The 16,042-nt window shown below is 33.1% G+C and overlaps 1 protein-coding gene across 2 annotated transcripts; it reads left to right on the top strand.

Annotated features, from left to right (window-relative positions):
- The first annotated feature begins 1,400 nt into the window (after positions 1 to 1,400).
- On the top strand, positions 1,401 to 4,381 carry LOC110425237 (GABA transporter 1-like). 2 transcript variants are annotated; one of them, XM_021440084.1, is made up of 7 exons: positions 1,406 to 1,789; positions 1,926 to 2,156; positions 2,286 to 2,383; positions 2,498 to 2,684; positions 2,768 to 2,898; positions 3,079 to 3,312; positions 3,914 to 4,381. In XM_021440084.1, exons 1-7 carry the CDS (start codon positions 1,675 to 1,677, stop codon positions 4,292 to 4,294), a joined length of 1,377 nt encoding a protein of 458 aa, XP_021295759.1. In that variant the 5' UTR covers positions 1,406 to 1,674; the 3' UTR covers positions 4,295 to 4,381. The 2 variants fall into 2 exon arrangements, with proteins under 2 accessions (XP_021295760.1, XP_021295759.1); XM_021440085.2 differs by lacking the exon at positions 3,079 to 3,312 and having other exon boundaries at positions 1,401 to 1,789.
- The last annotated feature ends 11,661 nt before the right edge of the window (positions 4,382 to 16,042 follow it).

Here is a 16,042-nt window from a genome sequence, read left to right as displayed (position 1 = left end):
TAAGCAAAATTGATTATACAAATTGATTGCAAAATGTATTTGAAAACTCTTCAACGCATGGCTATGTACTCTATGTGCAAATAGACATGCATTATTTTGCATCCTGAACATTCACAGAATCCGACACCCAGGTAGCCTCAAATCTCTCCACACACGTCGTTGTTCCTCTTTCACTGTCACTCATTCATGATTATGCGAATTTCATCAAGGTTTTGCTCCGGTGACCACCAATATCCTTTTTTAGAGTATGCATGTCATCTACATTATTTTTATTTTTTTTGAGTGTATGTGTGTGTATATATAAGATAAATATTGCTAAAATAAAAATTAAAAGTGTTATACAGGGATAAAAAAATCAATACTGATGGGAAAAAAATAATTAGTAAATTTTTTAATTTAATTTCATAAAAGGAATTAGAATTAAAAACAAAGGGTATATATGGTTTTGATTAATATATGATATTGATCATTTAAGTAACTAATTTAGTTATATTCTAATTTGATCAGCATATATTGACATTTTTGTTTTTACCTCCACCACCCTACTCTATTACTGTTTCTCACTTGTACTCTTTCTTTCTTCCGCTCCTAATTTCTCTCATTTATTTCACAAAGTACAACTTGTCTGGTCACCTTTTTGTCTTTTTCTTTTGTAAATTTCAAATGCGTATACCTGGTTGCAACCTAAACTCATTCCATTTGCTCATGAATGGGCAATTAATTTTATATGAAATTAACAAATTAAAATACGAGACATAATTAATTGTTGGTATATGAATTCGCACTTTCCATTAATAAAACAGAAAAAGTATTATCAAAACCTCATAAATTTTAATTACATGTCGCAGTATGAAGACTTACAACAGCCTTATGTACTTACTCCCATTGTATTTATATATATCGGTTATCTCAACTTTTCGGAAGAAAATTAAATAATTCTAAACTAATGATTCCTCCATTACAACTACCGTGTATATTTACGGTTCAAAGTAAACGGTCCATGAAACTCACCACAGTATTGGTTGTAGTGGTTGTTGTTTATCAATCTTGTCCCCATTATTGCCAGATATTGGAATATGTGGTTGCATTTAGAAAATCCAAACACGTGGTCAACGAAGAAAAGGATGCAGCTCTCTGGAACTGATTAGCAAAGCTTAATCATCCTAGATTCTACTCTGGGGTGGCTTTGCATCCTCAATGACCAGGTGACTGTAAGGTGATAGACTTGTTTTATTCTAATTTTGTTGGACGTAATTCAACCCAATATCACTATTAGTGCCTAATAAAATTCAGTGGATGAATTTGACTTCCACTTAATCAGATTCAAACGTCCTCTTTCAAAACTTCATCGTTCAAAGTTCATAGAATAACAAAAAAACAATTGAAAAATAACATGAACACTGACCAATAAAATATGATTACCTTCATTGGATTCACCATGACCGTCCCCATCTCTTTTGAGTAGTCCAAATTTGACTTCGATTCTAGCGAAAAAGGCTGCCAATTTTCTTCTGTCATCAGGTTGGACTGGTCTTTCAATCTTACACCACAATGAAAGTACCCATTAGGCTTTATAGCCTTGGACTTATTTATCTTGCTGCTGGATAATATCATTATCTCTCAAATTGATCAGCTCCAAGTCCATTAGGAAAGAGCCGACAAAGAAAAAGAAGAATGGGAACTGTTGCTCCAAACTCCAATGATTTATCCTCGACTGACAAGGAAAATGGTGTTGTGCAGTATCCGGAAGAGCTTGATGCAGGAGCTCTATTCGTACTCAAATCACGAGGTGAGTTACCTTCGAAGCAACCCGCAAGCATAATTAGAAGAAATACGAAGTACTTTAAGTTCATACTCAAGAAAGAATTTCGATTTCCATGATGAAAAGTTTATATCCAACTCTCCCATCACATTTGTGATTGTAGGTTCATGGTTGCACTGTGGATATCATTTGACCACATCAATTGTTGGCCCGGTTATATTTAGTTTTCCCTTTGCTCTGGCCTTACTAGGCTGGGTGCCTGGTGTTCTAATCACAGCACTTCAAGGTCTAGTGACCTTCTACTCGTACAATCTTCTCTCTGTGGTTTTGGATCATCATGCTCAGCTTGGGAAGCGCCAACGTCGGTTTAGGGACATGGCCAGAGATATTCTTGGTGAATACAATCTTTGATGGATCCACTAAATCTCTTCTCCCCTGTTGTTTCATCAAACACTAGATTTTGACTCGCTGCTTTACCAGTTTGCATAGACAATTTTCATTAACCGAAGGAGTAATTTGGCAGGACCTAGATGGGGCAAATATTTTGTTGGTCCACTTCAATTTGCGATATGCTATGGTGCTGTTATTGGCTGCATTCTTCTCGGAGGACAAAGTCTTAAGGTCAGTTTCTTATTTGCCTCAGTCCGCAAACACTCTCATAGTAAAATTGTTAGTATCACAATGATTAATTTGTTCTGTATCATTTTGTATTCTAATATACTATGATTTATGCAGTTCATTTACTTGCTGTACAATCAAAGTGGGAAAATGCAGCTGTACCAGTTTATACTTATCTTCGGAGCTGTGCCACTATTCTTGGCACAAATACCATCCTTCCATTCACTAAGACATATCAACCTTGCCTCCCTACTCCTTTGTCTTGCTTACAGCGCATGCGTCACTGCTGGTTCGATACACATAGGTCAGAAATCAGAAAATTATCTAATGGAATGAGTTTCCATCTATGTATAGAACACATTGTGTTTACAGTGGCTGTCTTGACAGGGAATTCCAGGAATGCACCTAAGAAGGACTACTCCATACAGGGGTCCGAAGAAAACCGTATTCTGGGTGCTATAAATGGTATTTCAATCATTGCCACCACGTATGGTTGCGGAATTATCCCTGAAATACAGGTAATTTTCCATTCCCTTTGCAAATTGTTCAAACACTAGAAGATACGTTTTATCTGATTTTCCTGTGCAACATCCTCGAGTAAACTTTTGCTTCTCAATATGCTTTTCTCTTCTTCCAATTTGGCTCTCTTAAAGTCTTAGCATAAAGGTGGGGTTCTAAACAGAAAATCTCTCTTGTAGGCAACTATAGCTCCCCCAGTCAAGGGCAAGATGTTCAAAGGTTTATGCATCTGTTTTGCTGTCATAGTCAGCACATATATCAGTGTGTCAATCTCTGGGTATTGGGCATTTGGTAACCAGTCTCGACCAACAATTCTTTCCAATTTTATGGGTGAAAAGAGGCCACTGCTGCCCACTTGGTTTCTCTTGGTAACCAACATCTTCACTCTTATGCAACTGGTTACAATCACTCTGGTAAGAACTCTTCATTAATAGAACTCCGATAAAGGACTACCAAAAAAAATATGCTAAAACACTTAAGATCGTCTTCCTTGAAGCAAAACTCCAACTAAAACTAACTAGGTTTATTAGTTGTCCAAGCCCTCGGCTTACTTGTTGGGCTGATGAGGAGCTCTTTATCGTAGCAGGGGCTTGTCCTGCGTTTACAACGAGTTTAAATTTAATGTCAATTACGAAGCAATGTTGTGCCTTATCTTCGATTCATGCCTACTCTAGAAGAAAACGTTAGCCAATGCACATACAAGAATAGTCCTTGTACTCTGAAGCACTATTGCAATAGGATCCAACTCAGTTATGATAACCGGATTCAACATAATTCTTCTTTAGCTTCAATTGCAAGCCTTTGAACTTAATGTTTGATAAAACAACTGAAATAATCAGAGTAAGGTTAAAAAAAAAGGGGGAAAGGAATAGACCATTGATCTGAGTCAGTGATATGTACAAACTAGACAATATCACCACACCACCAGCCCGAACCCTGATGAAATTAGCCCAGCTGACTCCATTTAACACTATGCAAATTTTGTTGACACCATTTTTTTATTGGTTACTGCAGATTTACTTGCAACCAACAAATGAACTATTCGAAAAATGGTTTGCAAACCCAAAGATGGATCAATTCTCAGCACGTAATGTCATGCCAAGGCTGGTTTTCAGGTCACTCTCAGTGGTTATTGCCGCTACATTAGCTGCAATGATACCTTTCTTTGGTGACATTATGGCATTGTTTGGAGCATTTGGAGTTATTCCTCTGGATTTTATTTTGCCTATGGTTTTCTACAATCTCACTTTCAAGCCATCAAAAAGGGGCCTAGTATTCTGGGGAAATACATTGATAGCAGTTGCATCATCAGCGTTAGTAGCAATAGGAGCTGTAGCTTCAGTTAGACAGATTGTTCTCGATGCCAAGACGTATAGTTTGTTTGCTAACATGTAACAACGATCAAGTTATAGATGGTAGAAACCAAGTGAATTCATCTGTTCAGATGAATACTGTTCAAATGGAAAGCCCAATGATTATCCCAATTTGCAAGTTACTGTGTCATCTATATTTTGATTAAAGAAAGTACGAAACTCATTGCTAATTAAATATGATACTGATGACTAAATTATTCTTACAAATAAAATTAGTAACTAAATTGTCCTTTAAACCATTTAACCATACACAGATTGTGTATTAATAACTTCAACATGCTGCTTGCATGGACTCGTATTTTTCTTAAATAACTGACCAAACCGGCATTTTAATTTATAAAGCATAAACAAAAATCTTAATATTAATTAGTTCTTTTAAATCAGAAAGATCATTTTGTATTAACCTTTGTTAATATATACTAATAAATTTTATTCTTATTTACATATTAAACTAAAATAATAATAATTTGGGCTTGTTGGAAGGAAAGAGTTGAGGCCCGAAAAGAAACATAAATTTGGATTAAAAACTGGTAAAAAGAAAAGTTAATTACACGTTTGGTGTTTTAATTTTGGCAAAATGTACAAATTGCTTCTTGAAGGAAAAAATGTACAACTTGCACCTGGGATTTTCAAATCATGTATTAACCCAATCCTGGATTATTGTCACAACAATCTTCATATTTATTACTTGGAAACCTAGAAATGGATGAAACTAAAGAAACATAAGAAATTGTACAGCACGGAAGCAAATATGGTAATTCAAATGATGAGATTAAATCACAAGCTTTCAAAAAAAAAAAATGAAACGATTAAGGAGGAAATTTGAAAATACATCATATGTGTCTTTTCTATTAAAACGATAATGCTTAAATGAAAGGTCCATACATGAAAGACATAACTAATCCTCTTCGGCAGAAGCTTTTCGGAATTTGGTTTTCTATATTACTTTGTAAAAGATTCAAGAATAACAAGTAACTGAATAGTCATCTGGTTGCTTAGCATCATGCTAGAAGGTCCTACGTAGACCAACAATGCTTCCTTGTCATCCCCTGTGAAATTCCAATTTTTTTTAAGTGAAATTTGGTAAATTTTGAGTATTGATGAATTATATTTTAATTGTGATTGTTGAATGAATTTTCCCAACCATTGGTTATAAATTTCTTCATAATATTGTTTTATAATTGTGGATGATTGAAGGTTGAAAGAATGGAAGAAAAAAGACTAGCACAATAAGGTGGAGCCAGATGAGATGAAGAAGTAACTTGGTGTCACGACCCAAGCTCGGGGCCATGACTAGCTCGAGGGCCCAATAGGCATAATCTACTAAGTCCATGCAAGCCTCGTACTCATACATGCGTGAAACCTTCTTCGCTGATATATGTATAGCTTACATTCATAATCACATAACATCATATACTCCAAAATACCATGTTATACATATATGTACACATCATCCAAAATGTCTTAAAATACTACCAACTCGTGGCTGCATCCATGTCCATTCATGACTCCTATCACATGTAATTGGAGCCATGACCGTATGGTGGAATGACACTGGGTAAAAGTAGTCTATTGAATGCCATGGCAAGTACTACCAAAAGGGATATGTATGAAACTCCTGAAGAACTACGATCTAGCTACCTCTGGATCTGAAAACCAAAACATACAATTTGAAAATAGTGAGCATATAACTCAGTGAAGGACATAACATGGGAATAACTAGCTAAACGAGGGAATTTGTAACCACCATGCATATTCAATTTAAAACCAAAAAATATAGTTTGAAACCAAATCAACGAATGCAATTTCAGTTCTCAAATTAATTCAAAGTATACTTAAGTTTGATCCAAGGGTGGCATGTCATTTACAAGTAAAACAAGTTAAAAATTCACATATCCTGAGAAAAAAGACTACAGGTATCGATACTTTCATTTCAAGTATCGATACTTGTATAACATAATACCCTCGGCACCTATTATATTTTGAAAGTATCAATACCTTTGCTGAGGGTATCAATACCTCCTTTCCAAAATCACTTTTGAAAAAATCCCAAAGAACAAGTTTCAATACCTAATATGTTGATACTTCCTTCATTTTCTACAATTTTGAAGAACTTGAACATTTTTTCAAAGCTTTCAATTACAACTCAACAAATAACCACATGCGTCTTTCAAAACTTTGCTATTCCACAATATTCCTTTTCAAAACATACTTTAAAAACTAGGTTTATTGATCAATCGAGAACAGTTTCAATCACATTACATCACTCATTGATACAACCTGGTGGAGCCTACTAGTGAAGCGCTATATGCTTAGTCCCATTGATCTTAAGCCAAGGATAGTGTATTTCACTCCCCATCATCAATGGTGATCTCTAGGTGACTAACCCTCATGAAATGGTTCAGCTCTTATAGCCAATGACCTCATATAACACTTGTGCTATCCTTCGGCCACAAGACTAGCACCATTTCCTCTCTTTTTTGATAGAAAGGATGATCTCCTATTATGAACAATGTCTAGCAATGATGTTGCTTGGACAACTCCATCACCTAAGATACTCCACCAAAACCATCTATCTCATGGAAAACCTAAACAAATACTTTACCATTTTACAACATTGCATAATACCACAAGTAAGGGGTTTCACCACCTTGCCATCCAAAGTACTCATTTGGTACCAATATAATAGCAACATCTAGGATTTCCATCACATATGATCATTTGAATTCAAAGCATTTATTTTCTTTAAATCCCCAACACATGGCTTCCAATATAAGCTCATTCATTGTTTTTTTAACATGTAAAAAGATTTTAGCACACATATTTGAAACCAACACTTGTAGGTTTAGCAATATCATCACATCTCAAAAATTTACTTTTGAAATCACAATTACTCACAACATGGTATAGCGAGAAAATTTTACACAATTTGAAAAGCTTGTTCTCAATGCAAGTACATATTTAAAATCATTTATTCATTGACATATGCCTCACCACATTTGTCAAATCATAACAAATAAACTTCCAAGGCACATTCATTTCAAAAACAAATATTTTCATGCATTTCATAGTAAATATTTTTCAATGCTGGTCCACCCACCTTATATGCCACCAACTCAATGCAAGACCACCTAGCCAAGCTCCTTTAGCTATCAATCTTTGGAGCTACAAATAATCAATCAGCACATTTTCTCATACTTAAGGTCAACTCATAAGCTTCTTTAACTCATAATTCACACCATCATTTAGTCAATCCTTGCTTACACTCACTTAGGTGAGCTTACCTTAAGAAAACCAACTTGAAAACCTTTATACCTTAGAGAAGAATGCAAATTCTCTTGGTGAGAAATGCTAAATTCAAAAACCAATCGGTAGAGATGTTCAAATGATTGGAAGCCTTATCTTAATTCGTTTAAAACTTGAGTTTAAGTCACTTTTGAACCAAACTTGAGAGAAATTGGAAAAAAGGAGCAAGAGGTAGCTTCATTTTAGAGAAAAAGTGAGACAGTCGTTTTGCCCACGATTTTTTTTTTTGTACTTTTCACCTCAAGAATTGATACATTTTGACAAGTATCAATACTTTTCCATGTGGCATGCTTCTCTAAAACATTTTGACCACTAAGCATCGATACTTCCTTCTTATGTATAAATACTTTTCACATAGAATGCTATCCAAGACATTCTGTCTTTTAAGTATCAATACTTTTCACCTAGAATGCTCCTTAAGGCGTTTTGTCTTCTAAGTATTGATACCTATTCTTAAGATTGTTAGTGTAGAAGTCTCAATAAGCATACCAAGGGGTGAATTGGTATTTGAAAATTCTTTTGAAAACTAAGTATAAAAATCAAGACTTTTGCAACCAAAGATTTCTTCTTGTGCGAAAAACAAAGTATATGATTTTCCTAATGAGTTTTCAATAATAAATTGAAAAGAATAGATAATAAATCAAGGTAAAACATTTTTATAAGTCAAATCCAAGCAAAGCATGAATAATAAATAAAAAAAATATTTTCTTAGGCTAAATGCAAGCAAAGCGTAAACAACAAATCAAGGTAAAATATTTTGCAAAGGCAAAAGCAAGCAATAAATCACAATGCAGAAAAATTAAAAGCAAGACACAAGATTTTTATAGTGGTTCAACTTTCTTTAGTGCCTACATGCACTCTCTTTGCTCAATAAGAAATTTTCAATCCACTAAAAAGATTCTTACTTTTTAACAGGATCAAATGATAGCCCTCACAATAGTTTTTTCATGGCATCAAGCAATAACCCTTGCAACAACTTTCTAACAGAATCAAGTGATAGCCCTCACAATGCTTGTTCATGAGATAAAGCCAAACCCATTAACAATGGTTTTTAACAAGCTTAACCACAACCCCACAAAGTATAACAAGAATGCCTCTGCAAAGGTTAGGTGCTAGATGTTTTAGCTTGAATATTATGAAAGAAGAAATAATAGCTCAAGTAAAGCAAGTGCAGAACTTTTCCAAGCTTGGTGGAAGACTAAAATGAAACTCAAAAGTGAAGATAAGCTTTTGGAGGTCTCTATAGGGTTTGAAACTTTATCTCAAGTCTTTTCTTACTTCTAAATGGCTCAAAAGACATCTATTTATAGTTGGTGAGAAGTTTAGAGTCGTTAGACAAAAGTTTGAATCAAATCTGACCATTGTTAACACTTAAAGGTCGACTGCAATGCTCCCACATTCGATTATGTTCTTCAAATTTCTCAAATTAGGGTTCCATAGTCAAGCATATCCTTCTTCTACTTGATCAAATTCCTAAGAGTGCGATTTTTGTAAGTTTGGACTGATGTGGTCGACTATAGCTTTGCCAAGGTCAACTATGTCTTTTGATTTCTCCCTTTTTCAAGCATCAGAGTTGCCAGGGTTGACTACCACTATGCTAAGGTTGACTATGGTTGTATTGTTCGCTAATTTTTTGAGCTTTTTACTTTAGGGTCCACTATAGCCACTCTGGGGTCGATTACAGCTTTATATGCTTCAAGTTTTTCACTCTTTCTACCTTTGGATCAACTTGAGCTTCTTTAGGGTCAACTCTTAACTTGTGTCTTGAGGTTTTTCTAGCTTTTTGATGCCTTTCTTCAACTATTTCTTCCTTTCCTTATTCCTATAATTAAATAATAATTCAAGGCGTGTTTGTTATCGGTTTTCTTAGCTGAGTATGCATTGTTTTAAAGATTTTATGATATTTTCTAATGATACATGGCTTTTCAAACAATTATGTGACCTTAGGGGATTAAAAAAATATTTGAGACAATTTCAAATGCCTGACATTTAAGTTTAAGATAACATGTAATTTTTGTTAAATCAAAATATGATGTAACTCAAGGTTAACAGAGGTATCAATACTTTTGCAACAAAACTCAAATTTTTCTTGAAAAAAGTTATGCTTTTAATTCTATTCTTCTTCCCTTGTCTCATTTGACTTAAAACTTTTTAAAAACATGATTTTCTATTAGGAAGCCTTACCACTAGTTTCAAATACGTAGACTTTCTTAAGCTTATTAAGTAAGTTTACAATTTTGCCCTTATCTAGAAACCGAGGGTTTCACACTTGGGTTATGGTATGAAAACTATGTCAAATTGATATTTCTCTTAATTATTTCAAGAAAATTCAAACAAGTCATTATCCTTTTATTGTGTTTTATCAAGCTCTTTTACTTTTATTTTGGATCAAATAAGCCCTTATAACTAATAGTTGACTAATTGCCATTAGTCAAAATTATATTTTTCATGTTATGCTCATGTAAAACTAACTTCACATCTTGACTTGTTATTTGAGGGTGAGGTAGACTAGTGATAACTTTATTTCATAGAGTTATTTTGCCACATTTTTAGCATTAAATTGACTAAGTTCTCTAGATTTAGTTTAGGAATTAGGTAGTTTCATTTATTTGTTTTAGTTTAGTAAGTCATGTTGGGTCAATTTAATTTAATTTATTTGTGTTAGTTTAATGATAATTTGCATTTAGTTTAGTTATTATCTAAGTTAGTTTGTTGCTTTTGTAGGCGTGCAATTGAAAGGGCTTGAATTGATGAAGGAAAGTGCATTCAAGGTCCATGCTTCTTTTGCACATGTTCTAGTATTTTGAGTATAACTTTCATTCTAAAAGTCCAATTGACTTGAGTTTTAGGCCATTGGAAAGTTAAGAAAGAAGGATACAACTTTCATGTTTACCACTTTACCTAGTTTAGTTCAAAAGAAATAAAAAATTAGTCAGAAGTCAAAGTAATGTAACAGACAACATGTAGCAAGATAGAATGTTAGGTGTTGCGGTGCTATGAAAAGGAATGCATGGCCAACCAAGTCAGAGAAGTTAGCATCACAGCACTAAAGGAGTGGCACAATAACACCAACACAATATCTCGAGTTTTGCAATATTCAAACTTCTATTTCAAAGAGGATTATGATATCTATTTAATGACTTTTTTAGAGCACCTATGAACAACAATTAAGCGAGGTTTTCTCAAAAGGAAAAAAGTTGTGAAGCAAGCAAGGAAAACTCTTGTAGATTAAAGATTGAAGACTTGATGAATCCTAGTTTTACCATGCTTTGTATTCTCTCAAAATGCTCCATCATCATATTTAACATCAAGGATGAAGGTGGGAAACTTACGTCCATTTATCATCTGTAATGCAAACACCTTTTTCATTCATTATCATAACGAAATTGAAACATTTGAAGTAAACCAGTTAAAAGGGCTTTTCCCCCCTTATTTATAACTAACACATAGTAGAGATATTTACATATATATATATATATATATATAGATTCTAAAACATTCTTTGAAAATGTTTGGATATAAACATTTTTTATTAAATATTGTCAACAAGGCATTCAAATCATGCAAGGCAACTTATTCAATAAATCATACTTAGCTTTACTATATAAAATACTTTAAAAAGATGTATCCACTCACCTTTTTGGAGTATTTTGAACCTTTTCTCAACTTTCGACGAGTACTCAGCTTCTTCAAAAATTATAACTTTTTCTACTATGCCTAGCTACAATGAAACAATATCAATATCATTCCTAGGATCAAAAAGTTGCATTCTAAGTATAATCTTGGGCATCAATCTCCATCCAACTAATCTAAATCTCCATTAAACTTGTTGTTCATACTTAAACTAAAATCTAGCCTTACAAACCAATTTTAGTTAGTGATAACTTAACCTTGATGAGCTCTTAAACGTGGAAAAAGCTTGAAACCTAGCATTTAAAAGAAAATTCACTTTTTTAGGATTTAGCAAAACTTCAAAAGGAAAACCCATAAACTTTTGATGTTGGAAAATCATTTCCTTACCTCCAAATGTTGAAAAACCAATTTAAAAGTTGGAAATCCTTTGCTCTTGATGAAAAACGATTTTAAAGCTTGAAAAAGAGTTTAAAAAGTTGAAAAAGGAGTTGTTGGTAGCTAAGGAAATGAAAAAATAAGCTAGGGCTCAAAATTTGCAACATATTTATAATTTTGGAGGTGAAATGACAAGTTTAACCCTTTATTTTTGTAAAGTTTAACGTTGAGGTAGTGAGAATTGATCCTGGGTCATGATACTTTTACAAAACAGTTCTTTTTTGAAGGTTTCTTGATTCAAGTCTTGAGACTTTATTTCTAGGCAGTAAGGTCCCATTACCTTCTGGTTAGGTCTCGAGACCTTAGCTCCATATGAAATCCCATTTTAAGTAAGAAAGATAAGTTATGAAATCCATAGGTGAGCATACAGATTACATATTTTGAATATCAAACTTAGTTTTAACCTTCAAAAAAATTCATTGACACTTTTAGTTGTCTGTCACTTCTGAGGAAAAAAATTTTCTAAGTTTGGAATGGGTCAAAATATATTATTTTTATAGAATAAACGTTTAAGAAAAAAAATACCAGTAATGATTCTCTTGATTTTTAAATGACCAAAAATGATTTTTTTCATAATTTTTGGAATACACTTGCTATGACAAATATGAGTCGTAAATTTAATTTCAGTCAAATTTTTTCGATTTTATTCTTGAAACTAAAACATGGATTTTGATTGTTTTAGATTTGGATCTTTTTGATATTTTTATTGAACCCAAATAAGGGGTTGTTTGTTTATTTACATTAAAAATCTTAAGTAAATGCAAAGTAAAAAGTAAAGAGGACATTTAGCCCAGAAAAGATTTCTGATGAACATGTATTGATACATGTTCATAATACATCAATATATTTTCCCCAACACCAAATGTATCGATACATTTCACCGATTTCAGAAAAATAAAAAGTGTAAAAACGTATTTTCACATTCTAGCTTATAAATATATCTCATTTTTCGAGGGTTGGCAACCCTCAGCCGCATTTGCCAATTAAAACCCCAACTCTTAAGCTCTTTCAACTCATTTTTAACTCAAATCTTCATTTTTGATGATTAAATGATGTGGTTTTTAGTTGTTATGAAAAAGGTGACTTTTTTAGCCTTTGGAAACTTTAAATCTTGATTTTTAGTTTTGAAAATATGATTTTGTTGCTCAGATTTTCTGTTGGTCATTAAATTTTAAAGGCTTTGTGATATTCTATAAGCATCTAAGCTAACATAAGGTAAGGATGAAAGATTTAAGTTTCTAAGCATAGGTTTTAGCTAAAAAATTAGTTTAGTTAAAAGCAAGTAATTTTGAAAGTACCTAGAATGATTATTACTAAAATTATTTTAAGAAATAATTGTGATGATTGTTGTATGATAGGAACAATTGAAAACTCCATGGATAACGCTGAAACAGAGTTCTGATTGGAGCTAGGAATCGACTCCCCAATTAGGTAAATGGATACACCTTTTTAAGTATTTTAATATGTAAATTTGACATTTTTTTTTTTTGAAAATGGTTGTTTAAGCTTGTTGAAAACTTATTTCCATAAATGGTTAATTAAAGGATTTGAACTACAAGGTTTCATGAAGTTTTCAAGCATATGTTCAATGACTTGATTTGATAATGATTGTGATATGTGTGCTACAATGATTTCCAAATTGTTTACGAATCTACTATGTATGTAAATATGTTACTATGTATTAGTTTTCAACTAGGGGGGACAAACCTTTTTATGTTTGCAGTCCACTTGATTACTCTAGCCTTCAAGCTAGTGTGGGTATAAGATATTTCTATGGTTAATGTATGAATGTTATTATGCATATGTTAGATACGATGTAGCGTGATAAGAATGTTGGATGCATGAGTTCCATTTTTTAGATTGTAACATATATGCCATGAGATGTATGTGTTAAGTATATCATGTAAACTTTGGGCTAAGTATGTAAGTGATTTATGAGGCTATGAAATGTATGCCATGAGATGTAAATGTTGAAATAGTTATATACACTATGGGCTAAGCATGTAAGTGATTTATGAGGCTATGAAATGTATGCCATGAGATGTATATGTTGAGATGGTCATATACATTATGGGCGAAGCATGCAAGTGATTTACGAGACTATGAAATATATGCCATGAAATGTATGTGCTGAGATAGTCATATATACTATGGGCTAAGTATGATGATAATTTATGGAGATGTTATATGTTTATGATGCAAGCTAAGGATGAGAATGATCCTAAGCTAAAAAGATCTTATGATGACCGTGGGTGAGGTCGAAGTGCCATTCACGCAACTTTGATGATTGTTCACTCGAGGTGAACTAGACAATAGTCAGGACTTTGTCCATTAGCCACCTGAATGAGGTGGAACCACTAGATAGATCGTGGATGAGGCCGATGTGCCATTCACGAGAGTGCATTAGGAACCTAAAATGGTGGGGGTTAAATCACTATTCATCAAAATGGAACAGACCCACTCATAGTTAGAATGTTATGACGAATGAGATTAATAAGTTAGAGAAATGATTGAATGAATATTGCCTCATGATTTAAGCTTAAATGCCATTTTTATGATTACATGAGTATTAATGATGGTGATATTAGCTTGGCTAGACAAATCCTTAGCTTAGGGAATGATCCCTCAATGCTAAAAAGACTTATGAATGAGTTAGATTTAAGAAAATGCCCAGAAAGTTGGATTCTATGGCAAAAGTATCGATACATTTAAAGTATGTATCGATATATTTTCAACAAAATGCTACAAGAAGCATTCTATGTGAAATGTATCAATACATTACCAAGGGTATCAATAGATTCCTTACATGTATTGATACATTTCAAAATGTATTGAAAGAATTGTTGTAGAATTGGCTTCTCAAGTGAATTTAGAGAGGTTTTCGTGATTAAATGATTTCTAATTAATTATGCAAAGATGTATTCTGTGCAATGTTACTTAAAGGATGATTAAATGCTATGTTTCATGGTAATGTGAAAGGATTTGTGAATCATATGTATCTATAATTGCATGGTTACAAAAAACTCATATCCCTTGGCTTGTCCCCTTATCCATATCCATTCACGGAGTCTTTGTGACTAACACCTTATTTTCCCTCACTATTTTTGTTGTAGATCAGTGATAGCTCTTTTGCTAGAAACCAATGTCACAGAGAGATGATCCGTTCATTCCTCATTGGTAGGTGTCTAGCAGCCTCTTGATGCCTAACAAGTCGAGTCATATTCCGTTAAGGAGTTAATCTATGTTATGTTTTTGTTTATAGGCTATGAACATGTTTTATGGATTATGAGTATGTTACAATAATGTAGCCAATAGTTTGGGTATATTATAATATGAGTGTTATGTTAAATGCATAAAATGGCTCAAGAGCCCATATGGATACCCGATGGTGTCAAGACATGTAAATGTTATGGTGTACTAGAATTATGGCACTCTGATGATATATGAAATGTTGCACTTACACAAATAGGTTAAGAAGTTTCATATATGTGTAATGTTGCGTATGATGGTATGCATGAGTTGATATTGTATGCTTATGGATGTTTGATGTGTTTCCACATTAATGAATGTTTAATGATGAACGTTAAAGAGACTTATTTGGACTTAGCAGGTTATACCCGTCTAAGTTCATGCACCGATCATGCTCCACCATAAAATGGGGTGTGACACTCCAAGATGCCAAGGAAAGCCTATTAAACTTGTTTACATTTAATACCATTTAAGTAAATGTTCTCATTTTTATTTCTTTCCTTTTTACTCTCTATTTCCTTAAGGTATTTAATGTAAATAAGCAAACACCCCTCCCTTCATTTGGATTCAATAAAAATATAAAAAAATCTAATTTTAAAAGAATCAAAATCTAAATTTTGGCTTCAAGAACAAAATCAAAGAAGTTCAACTGAAATTAAATTTTAGCATCTCACTTATCATAACAAACGTACTTTCAAAATTATGAAAAAATCATTTTAGATAATATCAATACCAAATGAACCAGTACTGTTATTTTTTATGTCCATTAGATTATTTTAAAAAATCACATATTTTGACTTCTTTCAAACTTAGAAAAAAAAAATTTTCAATGACAGCCAACCAAGATGGCATCCACAAAGGATAAAAGAATACATGGAATGGTTTATAATTAATAAACCAAATCAAGAATAATAGATGTCAAAAGCTCACCTAAGGATTTGCCCAACTATCCTCTTATAAAAGTTAGGGGTATCACAGGTAGTTACAATAAGCACTAGCGTCAGACCATTTTGCGTAAAAAGGTTTAGAGTCTCTAAATGGATGAACGCACTAAGGTGGAGCTAGATGATATAAGGAAGGAACTTGGTGCATGTTATGACAGTTAGGTCAAATTGAGATTTCTCTTAATTATTTCAAGAAAACTCAA

This window comes from Theobroma umbraticum, unplaced genomic scaffold, assembly GCF_002168275.2.
Source record: "Theobroma umbraticum cultivar Fairchild unplaced genomic scaffold, ASM216827v3 scaffold_81.0, whole genome shotgun sequence".
In the NCBI taxonomy this organism is placed as follows: Eukaryota; Viridiplantae; Streptophyta; class Magnoliopsida; order Malvales; family Malvaceae; genus Theobroma; species Theobroma umbraticum.
This window is presented reverse-complemented; position numbering and strand designations above follow the sequence as displayed.